The following is a 21,496-nucleotide window of genomic DNA, read 5'->3' as shown; positions in this document are numbered from 1 at the left end:
GTTTTCAACTGAAAGACTACATTTCCCAGAAACCCATCGGAGCACTGCGCCAAACACGAACCCGCTGCACGCGCTCCACCTACCGGCCTCAGCTCGAGCTGTCCGTGACACTTCAACGACTCGCGTGCGCGGAGCGGGCGGCAGCAGCAGCAGCAGCATCCCGGCCAGAAAACAGCAGCACCGCCGCCGCAACACTGAAACAGGTGAGGAGAAGCCGCTGCCTAAAATACTCAAGTATTTGTGACAGCCCCGCCGCTTTTCTCCTTCTTGTCGGCAGTTTGTTGAGTTAAAAGGTTGTAAACTTTACCGTTAACGCTGCTCTGTTGTCGGTGGACATTGAAGAAGCGGTCAGAGAGAGAGAGCCGTTGGGGAGCCGTTGGTCCGGGGAGTCTCTGCCGCCGCTGACAGCTCGCTGGTTAACGGCACTATCAGTCACTGAGGACGTTTCTGTTCCTCTAATGCAACCATGACTGAGCACACACGTCTTTCCTGATACGATAACAACGACTGTCATAAAATTAGCTCAAGGACATATTGGTTTTTTTTACGCTAATTGAATGTGTCACTGTTTGTTTATGACGTCGTGCCACAGAAAGTCGAATAAACACGAGCGTCTCCGGGATGTCATGTCCTGTTGGACATATGTCCTGTTGGACATGGCTTCACAGAACCGTCCTGGAGCGTCTCCGGGATGTCATGTCCTGTTGGACATATGTCCTGTTGGACATGGCTTCACAGAACCGTCCCGGAGTCTTCACTGGACTTGCTCATGTCGCACCACGCGAACTCGTGAATTCAACAGGATCCCTGCTCTTTTAATGCTCCCCATCTGCTTTATCACCATCTGTTTCATGCATTCAACTCTTATTCCACCATGACTGAGTGAGAGCATGAATGCAGTAAGTGTTGTGATTGTCAAGAGATGTCTGACAATTCTGAATTTTCTCCCGTGAACAGGATTTCCGACGTGAATATTACTCTCAACCACCCTCAGAGAATAAAGAAACCAAATAAAATGTCATTATTTAGAATAGACTTTACCTTGGCTGTTATTTCTTTAGCCTATATTTTTTGTTAAACCCAGAAGTAGTCAAATTTAAACATGCCTTTGCAAAGTGTAAAGTCTCTCCTGGTTGCTACAAAAATCCCGTCAGCCATACAGTAAAGATCCTGATTGACCTGGGTTTCTTCAGTGGTAGCTATAGCCCTGCACCCGGCCACTCTCTACAATTCATTATCTACATTACAGAGATTTGCATCCGTGAAAGGTTTCCTCTCAGATTTGTATTCGGTGTAGTTGGGCTTTCTTTAGCACCTGCTTCTTGTACGGGACTCTTTCCCTGACATAAACCTGGGAAACTACTGTCCGATAAGGTTACTAATGAATTTCCCAAATTAACCGTGCTGTTTAGGTTTTATGTAAATTTTACATGTTGCTGCCAATAGCAGATTGCCTTTGGAACCACATCAGTGTGCTGCAAGCTGTTTTTCTCCACATGATTAGCCAGCCATTCATTCTTCATTAGATCAGTTCCATGTGAAGCAGTCAAACAAGGCTTTGTTGTGTTTACTGCAGCTATCAGTGCACGTTTGTTGTTTATGTTTTTAATAGGCCCTTAAATGCTTCATTATGGTAGACTATCCTGACTAAGCTTCTGTGTAATTCTACTCTTGCCAGGTAGCATTTACTTGTAAACTACATTACCAAAGTGTCCCAAAAACATCAGATTCAGTGTCTAGAACAGGGAGGCCTAAAGGTTTGATTTGTTTTTGCTATTTTAGTAATGCTAGCTGTGCAGCATAATTGGATAGCTCAATAATGACAAAAGGGAAAAGTTACGCTGTAAAATATTCTATTTGCAGAGCTTACGTTGTTGGCCTGTGTTTTTAGAAGAGACCAGCGGTACATGCATGGGTCCTTTTGGGTGAAACCAAATGGGAAACAAATGACAGCTTTCACTTTCTTCTGTTGCTTTTGATTATGCCAGGGAAAAGGGAGTTCAAATAGGAGCACTGTACCAGTCATTTATGATGCCGTCCATGTGAATTTTGTTTGTAGGTAATTAGAGCCTTTGTTTTTCTCATGGTTAACCATCCCAGAAGGGGAAATAGTTGGAAATCTGTCTCTTGTCTTTTGCCCATGCTAGACACCACGGGATGCTGGTTATATGCATGTATGAAATGACGGGCAGTCAGACTGTAGTGCAGAGTGGTGGATACATCCACTGTCAAACGCATTTATTGATGGAAGAGGCTCCTCCTGTCTTTTCTCAGTCTTTGATATATGTTGTGAGAGTGTTTGTGGCTAGAAAAATTACATAAAGACAGCTGAAAATAGCTAATGGGATTGAGAAATTTAATAATGGCTTTGTGTTTGTTGTTGATGGAGTTACTCTTGAGTCTTTGTAGTACCTGCAGCTGTAAATCCTCCTTGATTTTTCTAGAGTTTCACTCATTCTCTGTTCAACTCATTATCCTGCCAGTTCTTGTGATTGGTGGGCTATTTATAGTAACCCTAGTGTAGTAACCCTAACCCTAACCCTTACGTGGGGAACACCCGTCTCCACTTGTATGGACACGGGTGGAACGGCTTGTTTTGTTAGTCACAAAATGGTATCTGTTGATCTCCTTGACTGCTCTGCTCAATGGGAAGAATTTCAATGTCTGTGTGAGTGTGTGATGTTGTAATGCGAATTCAAGGTCTGCGTTCTGTACTGAATCAGAAATATCTCCTACCACTGCTGGTGTCCTGGAATCCTTTATGGTAACCACACTGCAAGGGGACGGTGAGGAGAAAATGAACAGCAACACTAGAGTCCTTCATCTAGATCCTGTAAATGATATATGAAATGAGGCTGGTTGGGGGTGAGGAACAGAATTTAACATGACCTTGTCCAGCTGTGGTAAGAATGGTGAAAGGGAGATACTGCAGTGATGTAGTGCTCGACGCTACGTCAGATGCTCTTTGATCACAGATGCCCAGTTACTTTCTATGGAAGGACAGACCACCATAGTTACCTATGGGTCTCACTCTGGGTCTCACACTCAAATGCATACTGTCCATACCTCTGGTACCTCAATATGACCAGCATGAAATGTGCTTACGACTCATCTAAAAGCTGTTCAGAGATCAAATAGTTTTCATTTCCATATACGTTGCTAAAAAAAAAAAAAGAAATCAGTCACTTAAGCTTAAATCTAGACTTGGATTTGTATCAGTCCTAAATAAAGAGTGTTTACATCCTTAAATGTTGGTTAGGAAACATCAGTATATTTAAAAATACAGTGTGAGGTTGGGGGAATAAACCGAACAAATAAATGGCGTTGTGGCTCAGTTGGACAATGTCCTGAGTCAGGTCGAGGTTGTTGTAGGTGATGTGTAATTTTAATCTTTGGGTCTCTTTACAATGTTATTGGCCTCATTTACAACATCATTTTATGATCAAATTTCAGCTTGAGAAAACAGCTGGTATGAAATGTATTTTGAGGTGGAGCTTATCTGTAAACAAACTGAAGCCTAGATGGAGAATATCCTGCTGTCAGTGTCTGCGGGGCAGTTTGGGAAGACTGTGCAGGTCAACAAGTTCACAGACTGTGTCCAGGTTCATAAAGGGATCACCATAGCAACAGTTTCCTTTACATACATTATCAGGTAAAGTCATTAGGACTGAACAAGCCAATGCAGTGTGTTGCTTAAGATGCAAGTTGTTTTGTTGACATGAACTAGTATATGTTTCAAAGATTTCAAATGAAAATGAGCCCCAAGATCTGTGTAGTTCAAAGTGAGTGGTGATATAGTTAACAAATATTCTCCTGCCTGGTCTGTGGTAGAGAGAAGGTCTGACTGGGTATACTACAGGAGTCCTGAGGGACACGACTGTCCAGTGGGACAGAACAGCAGCGACTTGACATTAACAGTTGAAGCACTTCATAGATACGTATACTAACTTGACTAACAGCTCTTAGGACAGTTATAGTAATAATTGTGTTTGTCTCGTAACCATTCATTTAGCCCCAATTGCTGTTTGTGTGACCCTCAAGAATCAAGAATAGCTCTTACACCCTCCAACATGAGGATCATAGGAAAATACAAATATGGTCAGAAAAACATTTCTCTGCTAGGTTTGGCCAGTCAGCTCAATTTCTCCCTCTCGCACACATTCAGAGAGAAGCGATCAGTGTGTTCTGAGAAGAAAGAGTTGTTATCTGTCCTCAAGAGGCGAGGTCTGGTCGGCAGACAGTTGGAGTGGCATGTCCTTTACTGCAGTGGAGGAGGCTTTAATTAAGGAGATAAGAGGAGCTGGACCGATCGGAGCAGGAAGGACGACTTGAGTGGCATTCAGACAGTTGAATAAATAGAAACAAACCTTTTTCTGTCCGGACGTGTGGAAACTCGGTACATTGTCAGCAGGTTGCCGCTACATTGCGGGATACTTTAACTCGATACTTTTGCTTTGCACAGATGGTCCCCAGCCTCCACAGCATTGCCTGGCACAGCACTTTCACTCTTTTTTTCTTTTTTTCAAGTAAAACGTCATCTACCAGACGGCCAACGGAGACAAATTCATTGCATTGGCACAAAATGTTTTCTGTCTGAGGGATGTTTGTTTGTTCATGCAGGAAGGTAGCTCCACGTATCTTTTTCCTCTGGCTATGATTTTAGTTCAGGAGCGTCCAGGAAACAGGCCGCATACTTGACAAGCATCGCCGTCTTAACTCGCTGGCTCAAAGGAATGCTACCGTTTTTGTAAATGGGTCGCCTGGGCCACGTCTGAGGTGAAGCACAGATATGGTCTTTACATGTAAATGTGAGGCTTATTTGCCTCCACTGCTGCCTGAGAGAAACAATATCCTGTAAAAGTGTAACATGTGAGTCAAGAGAAGACCAGCCGAGTAAACAGGACGAGCTAGTTTACATGTGTGACGTCTGCACGTGGACGGGGAGTGTCATTAAAAATGTTTGTTTGGTATCTGAATGATGTCGGACCCATTGTAATCTGCATCCGCATGCTTCTCCATACAAGTTAAATTGAACACACCCACAGGGCACATCAAATAGCACTCATGCCACAAGTCTGTGTACTGTTGCAAACTCAGAAGACAGAGAGGGGAACGCTCCTTTAGGGTTGGACAGTAATTCTAGTCCGTGGCACTAATAATGTTCCATTGTGGAAAATCACTGGGCTCTGTTTAGTGGCTATGTTTTTATTCTCTCACAGTCCTCGTGGATGCTGTGCGAGTGTTTCTATGGAATCCGCCCACTCAGTGTACATGTAGCCAGCCAGGCACACTGGAAGGCAGCTGAAGTTTCTGCAACGTGGCTCTGACCGTGTGTTTATCAGACAAGAACTTTGACACCCTCAGAGCAGGAAGTTTGGTCCTCCAGGGAGCCTGGCTCTGAGAAAGATGAAACGGAGGATGAAGCAGATGAAATATGCATGAAGACTGTATCTATCTCAGCGCCTACTGTATGCCTGGTGAATCCAGGATAGAGCAGTTTTTGAGGAAATAATGGATGACTGTGACTGCTGTGAGGTGGCACAGTTCACTGCATCAGTTAGTCCTTGTTTGACTTGGACCAAACAGATCACACTGCTCTTAGTAAGAAGAATATCCAGAAGGAAATAATCAACTCAGCACTTTTCTCAGTAGATCCACTTTCTTCTCATCTTTTCTTAAACTAAAAGATGCTGATTTAAGCAGCAGCTCTCGTCTTGAGGTTATTTCATATTCAGATGCTTGGAAGTAGCTTTTCAGTGCTTTGGTTAAGAAATTAAAGTATCATACGATGGGGTTCTTGTTCTATTTCTAGCAATAACTAGAATCAACTTGACTTCACAAAGGCAGTTTGCAGGATAGTAAATAGCCTCAAACATATATGATACCTACCACATGTGAACTATTACTTACTAGCTCTTAGTTCAGGATTCTTCATTTCCTGGAGGGCAGCTTGAAGCATTATGTATGTTCATATTTGTTCAGCTATTAATCGTAGTGTGTTTGGCATTACGGCTTTGCTCAATTCTCAAAACCTGCTATGACAACAGAAAAATGGCACATGTGCTATGTTGTTTTGTGTGAAACTATGTTACAATTCCCCTAATACCACTTTTTGCATCCTGTTGCATACTACTTTCACATCCCTCCAGACTAAAGGGGAACACAGAGGGAGAACAGAGACCGTCTCACAGCATGGGACACAACCTAATCCCACACTCTTCCTGTTTCACTTTAGCTGACATAATGACTTTGCACAAGCTGCTTTTCTTTATCCAGGTGCTGTACAGATGCTTCAGAGCTGCCGACGTGGTCAGGTTAATTATACCTCAATGTGTGCGAACGCACATATTCTCCTGTCACCTTTGCCAACTGAAACATTATTGACTCCAATAATACTTTGATGTTAAAGTGAACTGGATCTTAATTCTGCGGTGTTATATGTTTTTAAATGGCAATAGTAATCGGTTCTGTAGCTCTAGTGCAGACGGGCATTTGTTCAGCGGTTGTTATGGTAATGTGATACCAGTAGTAGCAGTAACAACACCAGCAGAAGCATCAGACAGATCATCTCTGCTTTCATTTGTAAGAAGTTTAAGTTCAGTACTCTTGATACACTATATTTAGGATCCAGCTAGTTTGAACTGTTAGACGTCATCATAGCTATACTGTAAGGTTTTAGTCCAAATTAGACTGCAATGCCAACACATTGAATTGTGTTTCTGATATCAGTTCATCTTTATGTACAATTGTTTCACCATCTGCTACATCAATAGTGTAAAAAACCAACAGCTTGCTTAACTAATCACCATCTTAAAGCTGAATCAGACAATCGGATACAAATTTAACAGAAAATATTTTTCAATCTCTCACTGAAGTTGCCCAAACTTCCTGTTCCTTACTGGCACACTGCTGAGTGCTCAGTGAAATCATAGCGCAATGTACTTAAATATATCTATTTTAAAAGCGATATCTGTATTCTGTTCATTTTGTGTGGCTTCATGAAGCTTTCCTCATTTTTAGTAACAATACATTTTGTAGAGAAAACTACATTATTGAATCTTCTCTTATTTTGTCAAATAGTTTCCACATCTTGCCCCAGTCATCCCCAGAAGGCTTTAATTCAGTGAATTCTGGAGTAATACTACAAACATCTTTAGCGTATTATTCTAATATTTCAATTCTCGCACATTACCATTTTTTCCTGCCAAAAATGCAACTTGACATTGCATTTGTAATCCTCCAATACGGTATCTTTTTAAATAATTCTCATTTTGGTTGCAGTTGCTTCAACTTTCACGTGCACAATGTGCATTGAATAGGATGTATTTTTAGGCAAACACTCAGCTGAATCACCCTCTTTGCACATTTGATATTTGTTGTGACATCCTGTATGACAGCGTTGTGTCTGTGTGGGAGTCTGACTCAATGCTCTTTCCTTTCGACAGAGAGGAAAAAGGAAGAGATTGAGAGGCAGGTGCTGCTTACTGTTTGAGCTTCAGCTTGCCTGCGGTTGGTTTTGTCGGAGAAGAGTGGTTGTCAGCGGTCCGTCCACTCAGACACTTGTATCACAATATGACAAGAATCCCCTAAGAACCATTTCAGCCATTGATTATCCAGCCACATGGCTTCATGTTACATCATCATTTATTAAAAGTTGGCCTGTTTTATACTTCAGGGGTCTCCTGTTTCGTCATTCACCCTCTCTTTGTGTTCAGTTTTAATTTACGCAGACGGTTTGACAGGATGGAAACTTATCCCAATTGGAAATTCTGTGAAACATCCTGATATTTTTTAAGTTAACTCTTTGTATGGCTCAGAAATGTTCAGTGTACTTACTGGTATTTACTGGTCTCTCCAGATGTGATCTGAATAAAGTGGTTCTTCATTCTCCCCTTTCTTCCAAGTCTATGTTTCCTATTAGACACGTTGGACTGTATTTTGTTCATGCAACAAAAACACTATTACCAATTCTAAAGCCTCCACAGGTGCTCTCCCAAATATCTAAACACCTACTAGATGGATGGCAACAGAATTTGTACATTGGACGTTTAACTTGTTTTTGGAGTAGGAGTAAACTTGCGTGGTTTTGAGTGAAATGTTTCGACAACGATTGCCTGGCGTGCTGAAATTAAAACAATCTTCAGCTGGCTCACAACACCTGCTCTTGAGGGATCTATTTTAAATGTTGTATTTGAAATAAAGAAAAATGTAGTCTTTTGTCAGTATTTTTGAAACATTGTTCTCCTCAGTCACGTTGGTTCAGCACAGCAGCCATCCATAAAGGGTAAACAGGGATATAAAACAGTCAGTTATATCAGATGGCCTCACACATCTTACACATATTAAAATAACCCAGTAGGTAGATTGTTAACTACAACTGTTTGTAGCATCATGATATTTGGTGTCAACAGCCAAGGATTTTCTGGTGTATACTTCTTGCAACACAGACACACGTGACCACTGGAGCAGTGAACAATCATGGAAGTGGTGCAAAGTTCAGACACCATCTGAGAAGGCAGCAATCCATTCGTGTCCTCGGTGGCAACATCACAGACCGAGTGTAGTCGAACGTGCGTGGTGAAAGTCAAATCACACTCCATATCTGTATCTGAAGCTGGGTGCGAAACTGTATGTCATGCCTTGAAAAGCCTGCTGAACTGTTACTCAACTCTCTGCTGCGCCCTTTTAAGAGGCTGTTTTTGTGGTGGTGTAGGGGTGTGGTCAGACCAAGTTCCTCAGTTTACCACTTGCCACAAACTGAAGCTTGTTTCATCCCGGCCCAGAGTGCAGTACGCTCTCTACCCACTTGCTCTACGGCCTTGGCATGCTGTATGTTGTGGGATCCAAATTAGACCAGCATGGGAGAGCATAAATTGCTGACCCCTCCACAAATGATCCACCCTCATATTACGGAGTGTTTCTGAGACAAAGATTGGCTTTGTCAGTGTTGGTAGCTGTGGTTTGAGCCCAAACAGCCTACAAATAATTTGGAAATAAAGAACTCAAAACAATGTCATAAATCAATCTTTGTTTTTCATCTTTAGTTTTCAGAATCGACTTCAATGAGTTAGACCAGACTCGGATGCAGTGCACAACATTTTCACTGAAGCAGCAAGAGCTTGTTTCACACTTTTGTTTTTTCTTATTTAAGAATACAATAGAACGGTTGTCTTTCCTACAACCTGCTCACATGATCCCGGGTTAAATCAAATTGCAAGCCACTGGCCAGTGAACAAAGTATAAAAAAACCCCGCCTTTCAAACAACAGCGGTTTAGGCTGTGGGATCAATGAGTCATTACAATTATTCAGGCCAGGTATCTCACAGTAATGTGGAGGTCACATGTTGAAAACCTGTTACTCCCCTTAATCCATTCTCCCTTCTTCACTGTGTGAGTAACAGTCTGGAAAAACTGAGAGAGGGGAAAACGTGCCCACGGCTGAGACCCTATCACTCTGCTGCTCTTAGCATGAGAGTGAAAGAGGCAACAGCACACAGCACGGCGGTTGGCAGCCTGCAGTACTTCCTCATCCTGACGGCTGCAGGGAGGCAGACAGTCGTTGCTTCTGACCTTTCGTTTTGACCTCAGACTCTGTAGAGCGCCGCGAAGGACAAATATTTAGTGTTGCAGAGCACTCAGGCATCCAGTACCAAACACGTGAATGAGCTGCACCACTGGTTTTTTTTTCCTTGAGCATTTTCTCCAATGGCACCAATATGTCATCGCCCTCTTTCTCATTACTAACTACAGTAAGCTCCCAGATGACGTGCCAATGTGTTGCTATATCTTTAGTCCTTGTTTTGAAGCTTTAACGGACGGATAAAGTTGATTTTTGATTGAAGTTGACGTTTGTGATTGTTGGATTGGAAATGAAAAGCCTCAAATAGGAACAACTGAGGTCACTTTACATAATAAGTCAGGAAGAAAGTGTCTGAGACCATCTGCTGCTGATATTTCTGCCAGGTTTTTCACATTTCTGTTTACTACTACAGTACATTTCTGAAGGGGAAATATGGGCTGAGCTAAACTTTGCAATCCATAGTCTGCGCAGAGGTAGTATTTAACCAAAGGGTGCCCTATATAGGATGTAGGCTTATGTGATGCCTGCAGTATGTTATATTGAGTTGTATTTAGCTGTTTTCTGTTTCTGTTTCTGCTAACCACACAGCCAGACAGGAAAGAACATGAGAAGACGTGATGATGTCGAGTGAAAATTCAACCAAGTGTCTCGTGTCTTGTGTTTTTTCTTTTTCAAATGTAGCCACTGCGGTTCGAAGCATATCAGATGCTGAGTAGTTGAATCATTCATGTTGCTGCTTTTTGTGGTCTGTTTGTCACAAGTTGTCAGTGTGTAAAGTAGACATGTTAATGCCTGTGGTATGATGGTAAAGAAATACCTTAAATAAACATAGCTTATGGTTGGTTATGCTTTGCGATGTTTGAATCTCTTCAATGTTATTCTCTGTGGATCGAGTACAAAGGCGTGCATCATACCTGAATGCACTTTGCCTAATTAAGTACCATCACAGGAAGGCAGCAGGTTTTACAGTCTGTTGTTTGCAGAACTGCAGTTTCCCTTTCAGATCTTTTTTTTTTTTTTTTTTTTTTTTAAAGCTCTGCATAAATCACATTGGCAGGAAGTTCATTCTTGTGCACAGAGAGTTCCTAGTTAGGGATGGATGCATTTCACTTCCATGTGTTCCATACTGTACCTAAACACATCCAGGGAACATTTAAATTGGAGCGCACATCCACTGTTCTTCACTGTACCATAGCCTACATTTAAGGTAAAAAGAATTGTCAATACTGGAGAGCTTTCCTCTATGATCTAAGGCGATTTGTGGGTTTGGAAAGCTGAGTTGTTCAAGTTACATATTTGTGCAATTCATTTCACATACAAGATGGGTTTTTTGTAAATAGTGCTGCGTTTGCATACAGTAATTATGAATATTTTGTCTGCTTGTCCTATTTTTGCTGCGCAGTATGAGGTTGCATCCTCAAATGATTATAAATGCACATCTTTTCAGTGAAAATATATAAATACCTATCGAACTTGAACAAATGAAGTAGAGTATTGTTTGACTTGTCACATTTGTTGAGGGTTTTTTCTATCTGAACTCGATCTGATTTGGTGAGCTGCTTACTTTCTGTATCAGTGTTGATGTGTCTTGTGTAATGAAAGCCGGTCGTCTTCTCCCACAGGATCGTATCAGATCAGATGATTGTGTGAGAGGTTGTTTCATCCAGACCCAAACTGATAACTTTCAGTTGCTCCTGACTCCTCGTGCTTTCTTCTTATCTCCTTTCAACAGTTCAGCAGCAACTATCAGAAATTCTCTGAAAAGCTCCTCCACCACTCTGTCCCATATTCAGCCTTTACATTCAGCTTCCCATTTTTGGAAGCAATATAATTAAGGCAAGATGACAACCCATTACTTATTGCTGTGGGGACTACAAATTATATGTGGTGGTCTCATTTGGTGATTTTTAGAGCAAATTCCATTTTTATCTTTTTACGAGCTGTGTTTAAGTAACATTGTCATCATCTTACATGTGTGTTTTGTCAGTCAGTGAAGGCTGTATTGTAGTAAAAGTCAGTAAATGTCTCTCATCTTTGTCAGCCGAGCTGATTTTAGAATGAGATACCTCATCCCACTCTGTGTCTTAACTTTTGGTTTGTTCAAGTTTAAGATACGGCCCTGCTGTCTGTCTCTCAAAGAGTTTTGGCTTTCACAACTAGGTCGTTGTAGAGTAAGTGGGGCACAGTTCTGGCTCCTGAGAATCATATCTCTGCAGAGGAGCATAGAGAGGTCGTATTAGCAGAATTGAGCTCTGCAGTGGTTAAGGAATGTGAAAACCAAGTGCGTTAGGCTTTTGCATATTATAGGCTTATAATTGCAAACATTACATTATTGTTTCTACAAAATGTTTGGTTGTGTCGAAGTTCCCTGTTTTTGAAAAATGAAAGTGATTTGATCTCAACTGGGACATCCTCCATTTCACCTCATTTCCTCATTTAAACTCCACTGAGATCAGAGCAGGTTGAGAAGCAGGTCAATCGTTTGCTCGGCAATGAGTCATATAAACTGATCAGAGGGGAGGTAAGGCATCACAGCCAAGGTGTTCGACTACCAGGCCACGCAGCAATAAGTCACAGGATATCGCCTGATGACGCCTAAGTATCATATGATGGGCCAGCAGGGAAACACATGATCTCATACAGGCAAAAAAACAAAGTGCATATAGTGTGTTTTAATCAGATGAGTGCTTAAGGACCCACAAATGTTCTCTAATAAAATTGCTGTGTACAGTGCACCAAAATGTGATCTGGTACTTCCATTTTATTGATGTGGCTCTCCTGTGCTGTATGTTCTTTGGGTTGGTTAGTGCCCACCATACTGCTTCAATTATTCATTATAAGATTATGCGTAGGTCTGCTGACTACTGGTTACGGCAGCATCATTTATCCTGCTCTAAGCTGTTGTAGGACATACAGAGTTAAGAGCAGAGGGACAAGCTGTGCTTCCTGACAGCCGCCCTGTCCTGAGTTATCTTGTTCTCGTGCTTGCAGAGATGAGAGGGTATCCTCATTGACAGCCCAGTGCCACTCAGAGGCAAAAGATCAGGTTACCACAACCCTGATCAATGAGTCAGCCAGTCCTCTGGGAGCTACACAGCTCTTTACCCACTCTCCTTGGTTAAGTGCACCTCCTTCCATTTCCCAGATTTTCCCCGATGAGTGCATTTCCTTCTGGACATCAAATACAAACTCTTAACAGTCACTCTGATCACATCCTGTTGGAGTTTGGAAAAAAAAAAAAAAAAAAAAATCCATTATTTTGCTACTTATTGACCATATTGCTTACAGAAGGAAGACAGGTGTGGCCGTAGTTGTCTGCATACCTCCTACTAGATGTATGGAGATAGTGTCAAGTCTTGGTTATTGCCACTGTTTGAACAAATCAGATAAGAGATTCTGTTTTTTCTCCTCCCTCTGGCAGGAAATGGTTCAATAGTGCTGCTGCTGGAATAAGCTGAGCTGACCTAAGAGGTGCCTCTTAGTTTGTGGATTTTGGAAGAGCAGTAAATGCCAGGGAGTGCTAATACAGTATCGTTATTATATGAAACCTGAAGCAAATGTGCTGCCTATTATTCTGTGCTTCCTCTTAAAGTTTATGCAGCTGTGGTGTTTGACGGAGTAATTATGTATTTGACCCTGATCTATTTTTTTGTAAGATTATTGCTTAAAAGTATTTGAACTGTAATGTTATGTTTGTATTTTAGATATTTTTGTGCTGTGATGGTGTCCTCGATAATTTAGATCGAGTGTGCCCCACAAATTACACTTCAGCTTTGGTCAAAATTGATCAATTGTGCTTTTTGTTTTGTTATTATTATAAGGTTTTATTTAATAGATGCATTGTAGTCTTCCAGTTACAAGTATGTGAGGCTAAAAATAAAATGATCAACAAAGAGAACTTTTCAAAAGCCAGTTTCACTCTGTGAAAGAGACTTGTTTGTTGTTCAAAGAGCTTTTTGTAGTTAATGGAAAATCACGTGTTCATATTTCAGTGTTACTTATGGGTGCCTCTTGGGCACTGGTTAAAGAGATGAGCCATCAGTAAGACTGTCCTGGACTGCTGTTTTGAAAGAATCTGCCTACATACTGCAGTGAATTCACACGTTCTTTGATGCTATTTCTTTTCCAGAAAAGAACCATTCAAAGGTTTCTCACTGTATTCAACAACTTTGTCTTTTCTCTGGACTTTTCTCAGGTGTAGTTTTCTGACACCCAGTCATGCTGAAAGCGGGCGCCACCAAGGTGGGGCTGCCCAAGGCGGGACTCCCAGACAGGATGAGGACGCCTTCCTTGACTTCCTCTTCCTCCACCACCACCACCTCCACAGCCATGAAGACCTCCAGATCCTCCAACACGCTGGCCTCAGACCAGCGTCTCAGCAGGGTGAGTCACAAGCACACGGCAATCATCCACTACAAATCATCTCTGAACATTAATATGACCTGATTCGACCTTCAGTACTTTGTCGGTACTAACAGCAGATGTGTTCCTAGCTGAAAAGAGCCAGCAGTGATGATGCCTTGACAAAGCCTGCACTGGGAGCTGCTGCGTCTGCCTCTCGGATGAAGAAGACTGTGACCACTGGAGCCATCTCAGATCTAGCTGAGGCTCGCCCTCGCAGTCTGTCAGGTAGGAAAATACAACTCTGAATGAATAGCTTCAAATGCCTCAATTTAGAGACTTTCTCGGATGAAAAAAAGCCCCTGAAAACCAGGGGAAAAGCTGTGATACCCATAAATGATGGATGTGGTCAATATTTTGTGTCAGAGTTGAACTAACCACTCGCAGCCACTAGAGGGCCACAGTGTGTCATTAAACGTTGTCTGTTATATCTCCCAGAGGCTGGTGGTAATCCACAGCTTGCGAGATGCTCCCTTTTACACTTGTGTCTTTAGTTGTTTCTTGTTTCATTGGCACTCGTGAGGTGCAGGTGGCTGATGACTGAGGTTCTCAAGGGTTTTGGTCCAAAACTTAGATACTGGAAGCATTCATAGTCGTCTCCTCAGACAACATCTGCTCAGCCGTGTGAACAGCAGGATCTGTTTTGGATGACAAATGAGGAAAAAAGTTGTTTTTTTTCTATTCATGAGGATTGCGATTTTATTGGCTGGTCTTTGGGCGTTATTTGGTTTTCATGTGGGAAATGTTTATGTATGCTTGTATAACGGAACACTGTGTGGTTATATATGTGTTGCTTTATGCTCTTATTAACATATTAGGGTCTGTTTCGCCTCAGATATGAGTTAACAATTTAGACAACTGAAAATGAAAACACTACCAGGCAAAGTGGAGCCTCTTTGTGTTGACAGAGCATTGCTGGATACTAAAGAGGAATGTTCCTGATATATGCAAAAATCATACACTTTTAGATTTCAGAAGTACATTTGTACAAGTTTTAAGTGTAACAACAGTCGTATTGATGAAATAGTAATATAATTCATGAAAAGCTTTCAGCATGAAAATGACTGAGATCCTCCAAATTTAGTTTGTTGGATAAAAAAGTGTGTGTTGCCCAGTGTTATTGTTCTCATGAATGAAATGAAATCTCAGTTAGGTCTGAAATTACCAATAATCTTCATTATCTATTTATATGATGACTTTTTTGATAAATCAATCATTTCATCATTTCTATAAAATACCAGAATAAAGTAAAATAAAATGCAAAAGTTTAATTTCCTTGACTCCAATGAATATTCAAATTCCTTGTTTAGGACAAAAACAAATAACATTAACTTTACAATCATATTTGTCAAATGAGAATCTTATTTACATTTTTGCCTGAAAAAAACCAAACCCATCAATCAATTATCAAAAGATGCCCATTCTTTTCCTGAATGACTAATTGATTAATCAACTACTTGTTTAGGCTTTTATCTGAAAGTATTGCATCATAGAAACATACTTTTAAAGGATAACTCCCCTTTATATGCCAAATGTAATGTGGTTATTATTTTTCTATGGACTGTGCATTACTGTGCACTTTGGTTCTGGAGGTTTCTGGAAATGATTCCGTTTTTTGTTGTTGTTTTTTTTTTATTTGGTCTGAATGTTTGAGAGGATTCATGTAAAAATCCAGTTTGTTGGAAAGCTGCTGTAGATTTGCTCTGCTTGCCTCAATATTTGCTGTTTTGTGCCAGTTGTCATTTCCCCAAATCTGAGAGGAAGACCGTGCAGAGTTTGGACAACCCATAATAGCCACATTTATGGGAAATAATGCAGGTTGAATGCAATGCAGTTTTTTGGTTTGGGAAAAAATGAATAGGACTTTAATGTGAAGTGTTATTCAGCCACCTACTGTATAGTAACATATTGTGTTCATCCCATTCATGTGTGGTCTTTGCAATTGGTGTTTATTTTATTTTATCATCTTTCCTAGTCACTGAAATACAGTATAATATTAAAAGGTTTCCATGTCATGAAGGACTTCTCTCAAGGTTTTTATGATCTTTTTACTTGTCTTATTGTTGTCTTTTTTAGTACTGTAGCCAGGTATGCTCTGCTGGATAAACAGAGCAAGTTGACGTTATACCAAAACATGTATTACATGTAGGATAAATATGGTGGTTGATAACAACAGGGATTTGTTTTCAGTAATTAATGTTGTTCGCAGCACACCCTTGGAAAATGCTGCGTGTGGGAGATAGCTGTGTTTGTTTATGGCGGTCCATTCACTCAGTGTGTAGATGCTGTGCTCTGCTGAATTTCTTCTTCAAAGGGCTCTTGTGCTAAAGCGAAGATAATTGAATTCTACTTGACAAAAGACTCCGGAGGAGCTGAGAAACCATGGCCAAGTGAACCTCTCGGTTCTTTCAAACACAATTAGACCATGATCAGCTTTCACTGGATTTGGCTCTAATTAACCAAAGTTTGTTTTTTCAAAGTGTTTTCACACCCAAGGACGAGCACAGATTCCCCCTTTGTACGGTTCATGATGAATACGTTACTCTTCATGTACTGAGCCTGGCCTAGTTCTTCTAGGAAATCTTCTGGTTAAAAGTTAAAGACAGGTATATACATTGCATATATATATTTATTTATTTATTTTACATAAGGGATGCTACTCTCCACGATACAAACTGCAGCCATATAACAACATGCAACTTTAAAGATATGTTGACCCTTCATATTGAGCTTGTTTTGCTTTCTGATCGCTGATCCTAATACAGTGCAGAAGCCAAATCATCTGTAACAAAATGTAACCCTCTGCTTTCTAGCTTCAAACACAGTTTACCAACTTTATACCTTTTTATGTGGCTAAATCCAAAAACATGATTTGATTTCATCAAATGTTTTTCATCTAAATAATTTGATTCTTCTTACAGTCATTCACTATTTCATAATACACACTTTGTAAGCAAACACATCTCAAATGTGTACTAACTTGCAGATCGTAACCTTGTGTACAGTTGTAGGACAGTCATGACACGCTAGGATGCTTTTGCTTTGTGGTTCCCCTCAGGGCAGCGGTGTTGTTCTGCACCTGGGATGAGACTCAACACCAGTGCACATCAAGACAGATGAAGACAGACAATGGGTGGATATGTCAAACTGGTTTTACAAAAGAAAGCTGACCAGGATGTAGAAAATCAAATCTGACACCTGAATAAGTGGCGATAGTTAACCGTGCGTGAGAACAGTGGCAATCATCATTCAGTCCTCTGCTTCGAATACTAAGTCAGTGAGCCTGACTTGAGAGTTCTTCTGAAATATTCACACAGGGGAAATGACACGATTTGAATTTAGATTGGGGTGGTGCTCTTTGGTATTTTGAACTCTTTGAGATGTATTACTCTCAAATGTCTTGAGTGTTTGCATTTACTGATGTGGAAGAGAAGAGAACTGTCTGTTAGATGTTAGAAGAAGATTTAGGTGGGTGAAGAGAGAAGTAAAAAAAATAATAAAAAAATCCAGAATTAGCATTTTGACATTTTGGGATAAACATGGTGACTGGTGACACTGCGGCGTGTCTTCAGGCTTGCCTTCGTGAGATTGTCACCCATTGGGTTGGACGTAAACAGATGAGCTTCTCCCTGGCGGATTTGTGACATTACGCAGTGACAAGAAGCTATCAGGGCTTACTGGGCTCGAAGGCAGAACTGTCATCGTAGCCGTCAAGCGGTAATCGAGTGTTTTGTCCGAGGCCGTCCAAGTGTATTTTATATTCTGTGGATGTACGACAGAATCCTTACTGAGTGGTGGAGCATACTCGTGTTGCACGGAGTAAGAAACATGATTAAGCAACAACCATCCGTTTTAATTAAGTGTAGGAATAAAGGCTGCCGTGGGAAGATGTGCCTGCATATTGTGCTTGCATGGAAAAGCTAATAAACAAACATAACATGATTCTAATGCTATCGAGTTCTATTTTTAGGAGAGGCCATGTCAGCACATTGTGTTAAATTCTGTTTAGTGCAACAGTCAGTGTTCAGACATTAGACTGATCTTTAGTACCTCCTTTTCATGGATGAAATCAACTCTCACTCGCTGCAAATATTTTTCCTCATGACACACACTCTCACAGTGTTGGCTAAAAAGCTCCACTGGCTGACCGTCTGGCCCCGCCCTCGCCTGCCCTCACAGCATGCCGTGCTAATGAGTCAAAACTGTTATTTTTGCTAATGGAGTCTTGTCCCAATCTCAGTTGGCACTTTACCAACTCTACCGTAATGTCAGACAACGGGTTAAAACCCAGCCTCATCCTGATGACTTATTTAAGACATGTCATCAATAATTCAGTAAAGCTTTCACTCAGAGAGGAGTCCCAGTAGAGTGTGCAAGGAGAGACGGAGGGAGATAAAACTGCCCCGTTCTATAAATAACAGGCCTGAAGGGGATGACTGCAGGACATAACTTTATAAATGGCAACCTCATTGATGGGCGCTTTCCTCTTTCTTTACCTCTGTTCACTTCATGTTTTCATCTGTGTGAGTGGACTGCTCTTAACAAAAATGTCCTTCAGTGAGTCATTGGATCTATTGACTGAAGTCCTTTTCTTTCAGTCACAGGAAGAGTCCCAGTTCATATTTGAGATGTTTCTGCTTTAGCATGCATCCACCTTTACGTTACAAACATATTTGCAAGTCATGTGACACTAAGTGATCCATGTGTTGAGACATTTTGTTCTTCCAGTAGTGATCAAGAGTCAGCAGCTGTGGGTTCACATTGAATGACAATGACCATCATGGAAGTATAATATTTATTGTTGAATGTTAAATATATCTGTTATATAGATAAGTAAGTTTGAGATATACTATAGAACCTATATGTAGTCAATTCTGTAGGAACTATACAAATACAAAAGTACAACAGAGTACAGAAGTATATCATGTTAAATTGACCTGGTTGCAGCTCTTTAGCCCTAGTTACCAGTCTGTTGTGGCCAGTGCATTGTACTTCTCTGTGGTCTGCTGGGGGAGCAGCATTGGAGCCGGAGACACCAACAGACTTAACAAACTGGTCAAGAAGGCCGGCTCCATCATTGGCTGCAAACTGGACAGTCTGGAAAAGGTGGTGGAGAGGAGGACGCTGAACAAACTGTTATCCATGTTGGATAATCCTGACCACCCTCTCCACCACCTGCTGCAGGGACAGAGGAGGACGTTCTCCAATAGACTCCTCCAGCTCCACTGTCACAAGGACAGATACAGGAGATCATTCCTGATACAGGAGATCATTCCTGCCCACTGCCATCAGACTGTACAATAACTCACTTCTGGCAAAATCCATCATACAACAATAACACTGTTGGTTGTCTGTTTTTCTTGTTTGTTTAAATATATATATATATATTTTTTAAAACTTTGCACTATTGTTTCGTTAGTTTTAATTGAATTGAATTATTCTATTTTATTCTATTTTATTGTATATACTGTGCATTTTTATATTTAATATTTTTTACTGTTATTTTATTGCTTTCCTGTATCTATTAATGCTGCTGTAGCGAAAACAAATTCTCCTTGGGGATTAATAAAGTAACTACCTACCTACCTACCTACCTATCTAGTTCCCAGTATATTACATGTTACACTTGTCCGTATTTCATAGCATCTTTTATAACTTGTTTCCTTGAGACAAAAGTTGACAAAAAAAATAAAAAAATAAGTGGAGTTGTTGACACCATTAAATTTGAAAACACATGCACCTGCCAGTTTTACTGTTTCTGCTGCAAGGCATCATTCTCCTGAGTCACGTTTGTCACTGCAGTGTTGTCTCAATGTAAGACCCAAGTTAAAACAAGGAATATTGACATGTTGTCTCATACAGAGACTTTTTAACTGTTTGTTTTCTGCTTATGTTATTGCTGTCATGATCACCATTTGTCAGGAACTAGTCAACGTTTGTTGCATGCTGGATTCTTCATACTGACTCAAAAGCATCTTGTGGAGGTTGTTGACTTACAGGAGAGCAACTTTATTTATCGACTCATTGCCTGAATATCTATCAGCCAAACACCGGGTGTTAATTTTGTTAACTTCCAGCCTCTGTTGCTGTTAACCTGTGATGGAGTAGAGGAGTGCCTTAAAGGGCAGTACCACTGAGGGCCTCTAGGGGCTGGCTCTAATAGACTTCCATTCAAAAAGCATGAGCTACTCTCATGAAATAAAAGTACATACATTTTTTTCTACAGGTCATTGTGGTGTCTGTTGTGAATTCTCTCATCCTCATCAGTGTTCTGGTGGTACATTTAACAATAATTCCACAATTGTTCAAATGCGAGGCCTCAAAGAGAGGTATGTTTGGGAGGGAGCTTAGCTTGATTGACATGCCTGGGGTGCAGTCAGATTGCTGCTGTAGGTGAGCATGCATAGTGTCCCCGAGTTCTCAGTCAGATCCACCGCTCCCTTCTCCTTAGCTCCACCCTCTTGTCTAAATATGGTCACTTCCATCTCTAAAACACTAAGAAGGCAACGGCCAAAATACCAGTCGAGCCCTCAACACGGCAGCTCACAAAGCAATCTTAGCTATCTGCCCCACGTGGACTGACTTCCTGTTTTCTATTAATGACCTCACAGCTTGCTTGTACCATTTCCTCATGGCACCAATTCACAGTCCGAACAAAAACGAAGATGTCTGTCCGCTACAAGTGTCAGTTTATCCTGGTTAACAATGAAGGATAAGCAGAGCAGGGAAACAAAGGTGAGCTGCAATATATTATGTGTTAGTTTTACCCCACACAACCCAGACACCAGACTCAGCTGGAGCCTGTGGTCCCAGCAGGGTCCTGTTTGCCTGCATGTGTCAGTGTGAGAGAGGCAGGGTCCTTGAGCTCCCCATATCTGTCAGATAAATTAATCAAACATGCCTCGGTCCACTGGGACACCTCAGCCTGCATAAGCACTCAGCCATGACAGACAGACACACACTGACACAGGCAGTAGAAAGACATGCATGCTCGCATATGCAGACAGACGTCAAAAATATGCATGCTAAATTACTCACACCTTTACCTTCCATGCTTCCTACAGTGCCCTGTCCAAGTCTAAATATACTCTATAGTATATACAGTATGATAATGTGCTTCTCCATTTATTATGCATACCCTGTAAAGAAGACTATGGTAAGTGGGAAAAGCTTTACTATACTCAATACAGAGCATCTACAGGGCTTCACTCTAAGCCCAGAATTAACACTGTATTTACACATCTGGCATCAATTTGCACATAAACACACCTGGCCCCTTTTAGGTTTGTTGACCAGAGTTTTGACATTAAGTTTGAGATTCCTCTCCTGAGAAGCTTGTGACCCCAGCGAGTCCCCGAAAGACACAGGACAGAGACAAGGGGTCTTGCCAGATTTTGAAAGAGGCCTGTTGGACCCACAGAGATGGACGTCCTGTGGTGAGGAGAACATTCTTAGTTGGATTAGAGGCATGTTTGTTTACCAATGTGGATCTGCTGCTCCAAGATGAGGAGAGAG

The 21,496-nt window shown here is 41.2% G+C and overlaps 1 protein-coding gene across 1 annotated transcript in view; it reads left to right on the top strand.

The window, feature by feature from the left end:
- Positions 1-94: 94 nt before the first annotated feature.
- The window catches only part of specc1 (sperm antigen with calponin homology and coiled-coil domains 1), a 70,542-nt gene continuing 49,140 nt past the window's right edge, over positions 95-21,496 (top strand). The window contains exons 1-3 of the mRNA XM_069700727.1: positions 95-203; positions 13,776-13,963; positions 14,074-14,209. Of these exons, the coding sequence (XP_069556828.1) occupies positions 13,799-13,963; positions 14,074-14,209 (301 nt within the window). The 5' untranslated portion in view covers positions 95-203; positions 13,776-13,798. The remainder of the gene's footprint in view (positions 204-13,775; positions 13,964-14,073; positions 14,210-21,496) is intronic.

Source organism: Brachyistius frenatus, unplaced genomic scaffold (assembly GCF_029030835.1).
Source record: "Brachyistius frenatus isolate BFR_SWC_R1_liver_20210118 unplaced genomic scaffold, ASM2903083v1 Contig_34, whole genome shotgun sequence".
Taxonomy (NCBI): domain Eukaryota; kingdom Metazoa; phylum Chordata; class Actinopteri; family Embiotocidae; genus Brachyistius; species Brachyistius frenatus.
The sequence above is the reverse complement of the archived record's forward strand: the minus strand, read 5'-3'. Positions and strand labels throughout refer to the sequence as shown.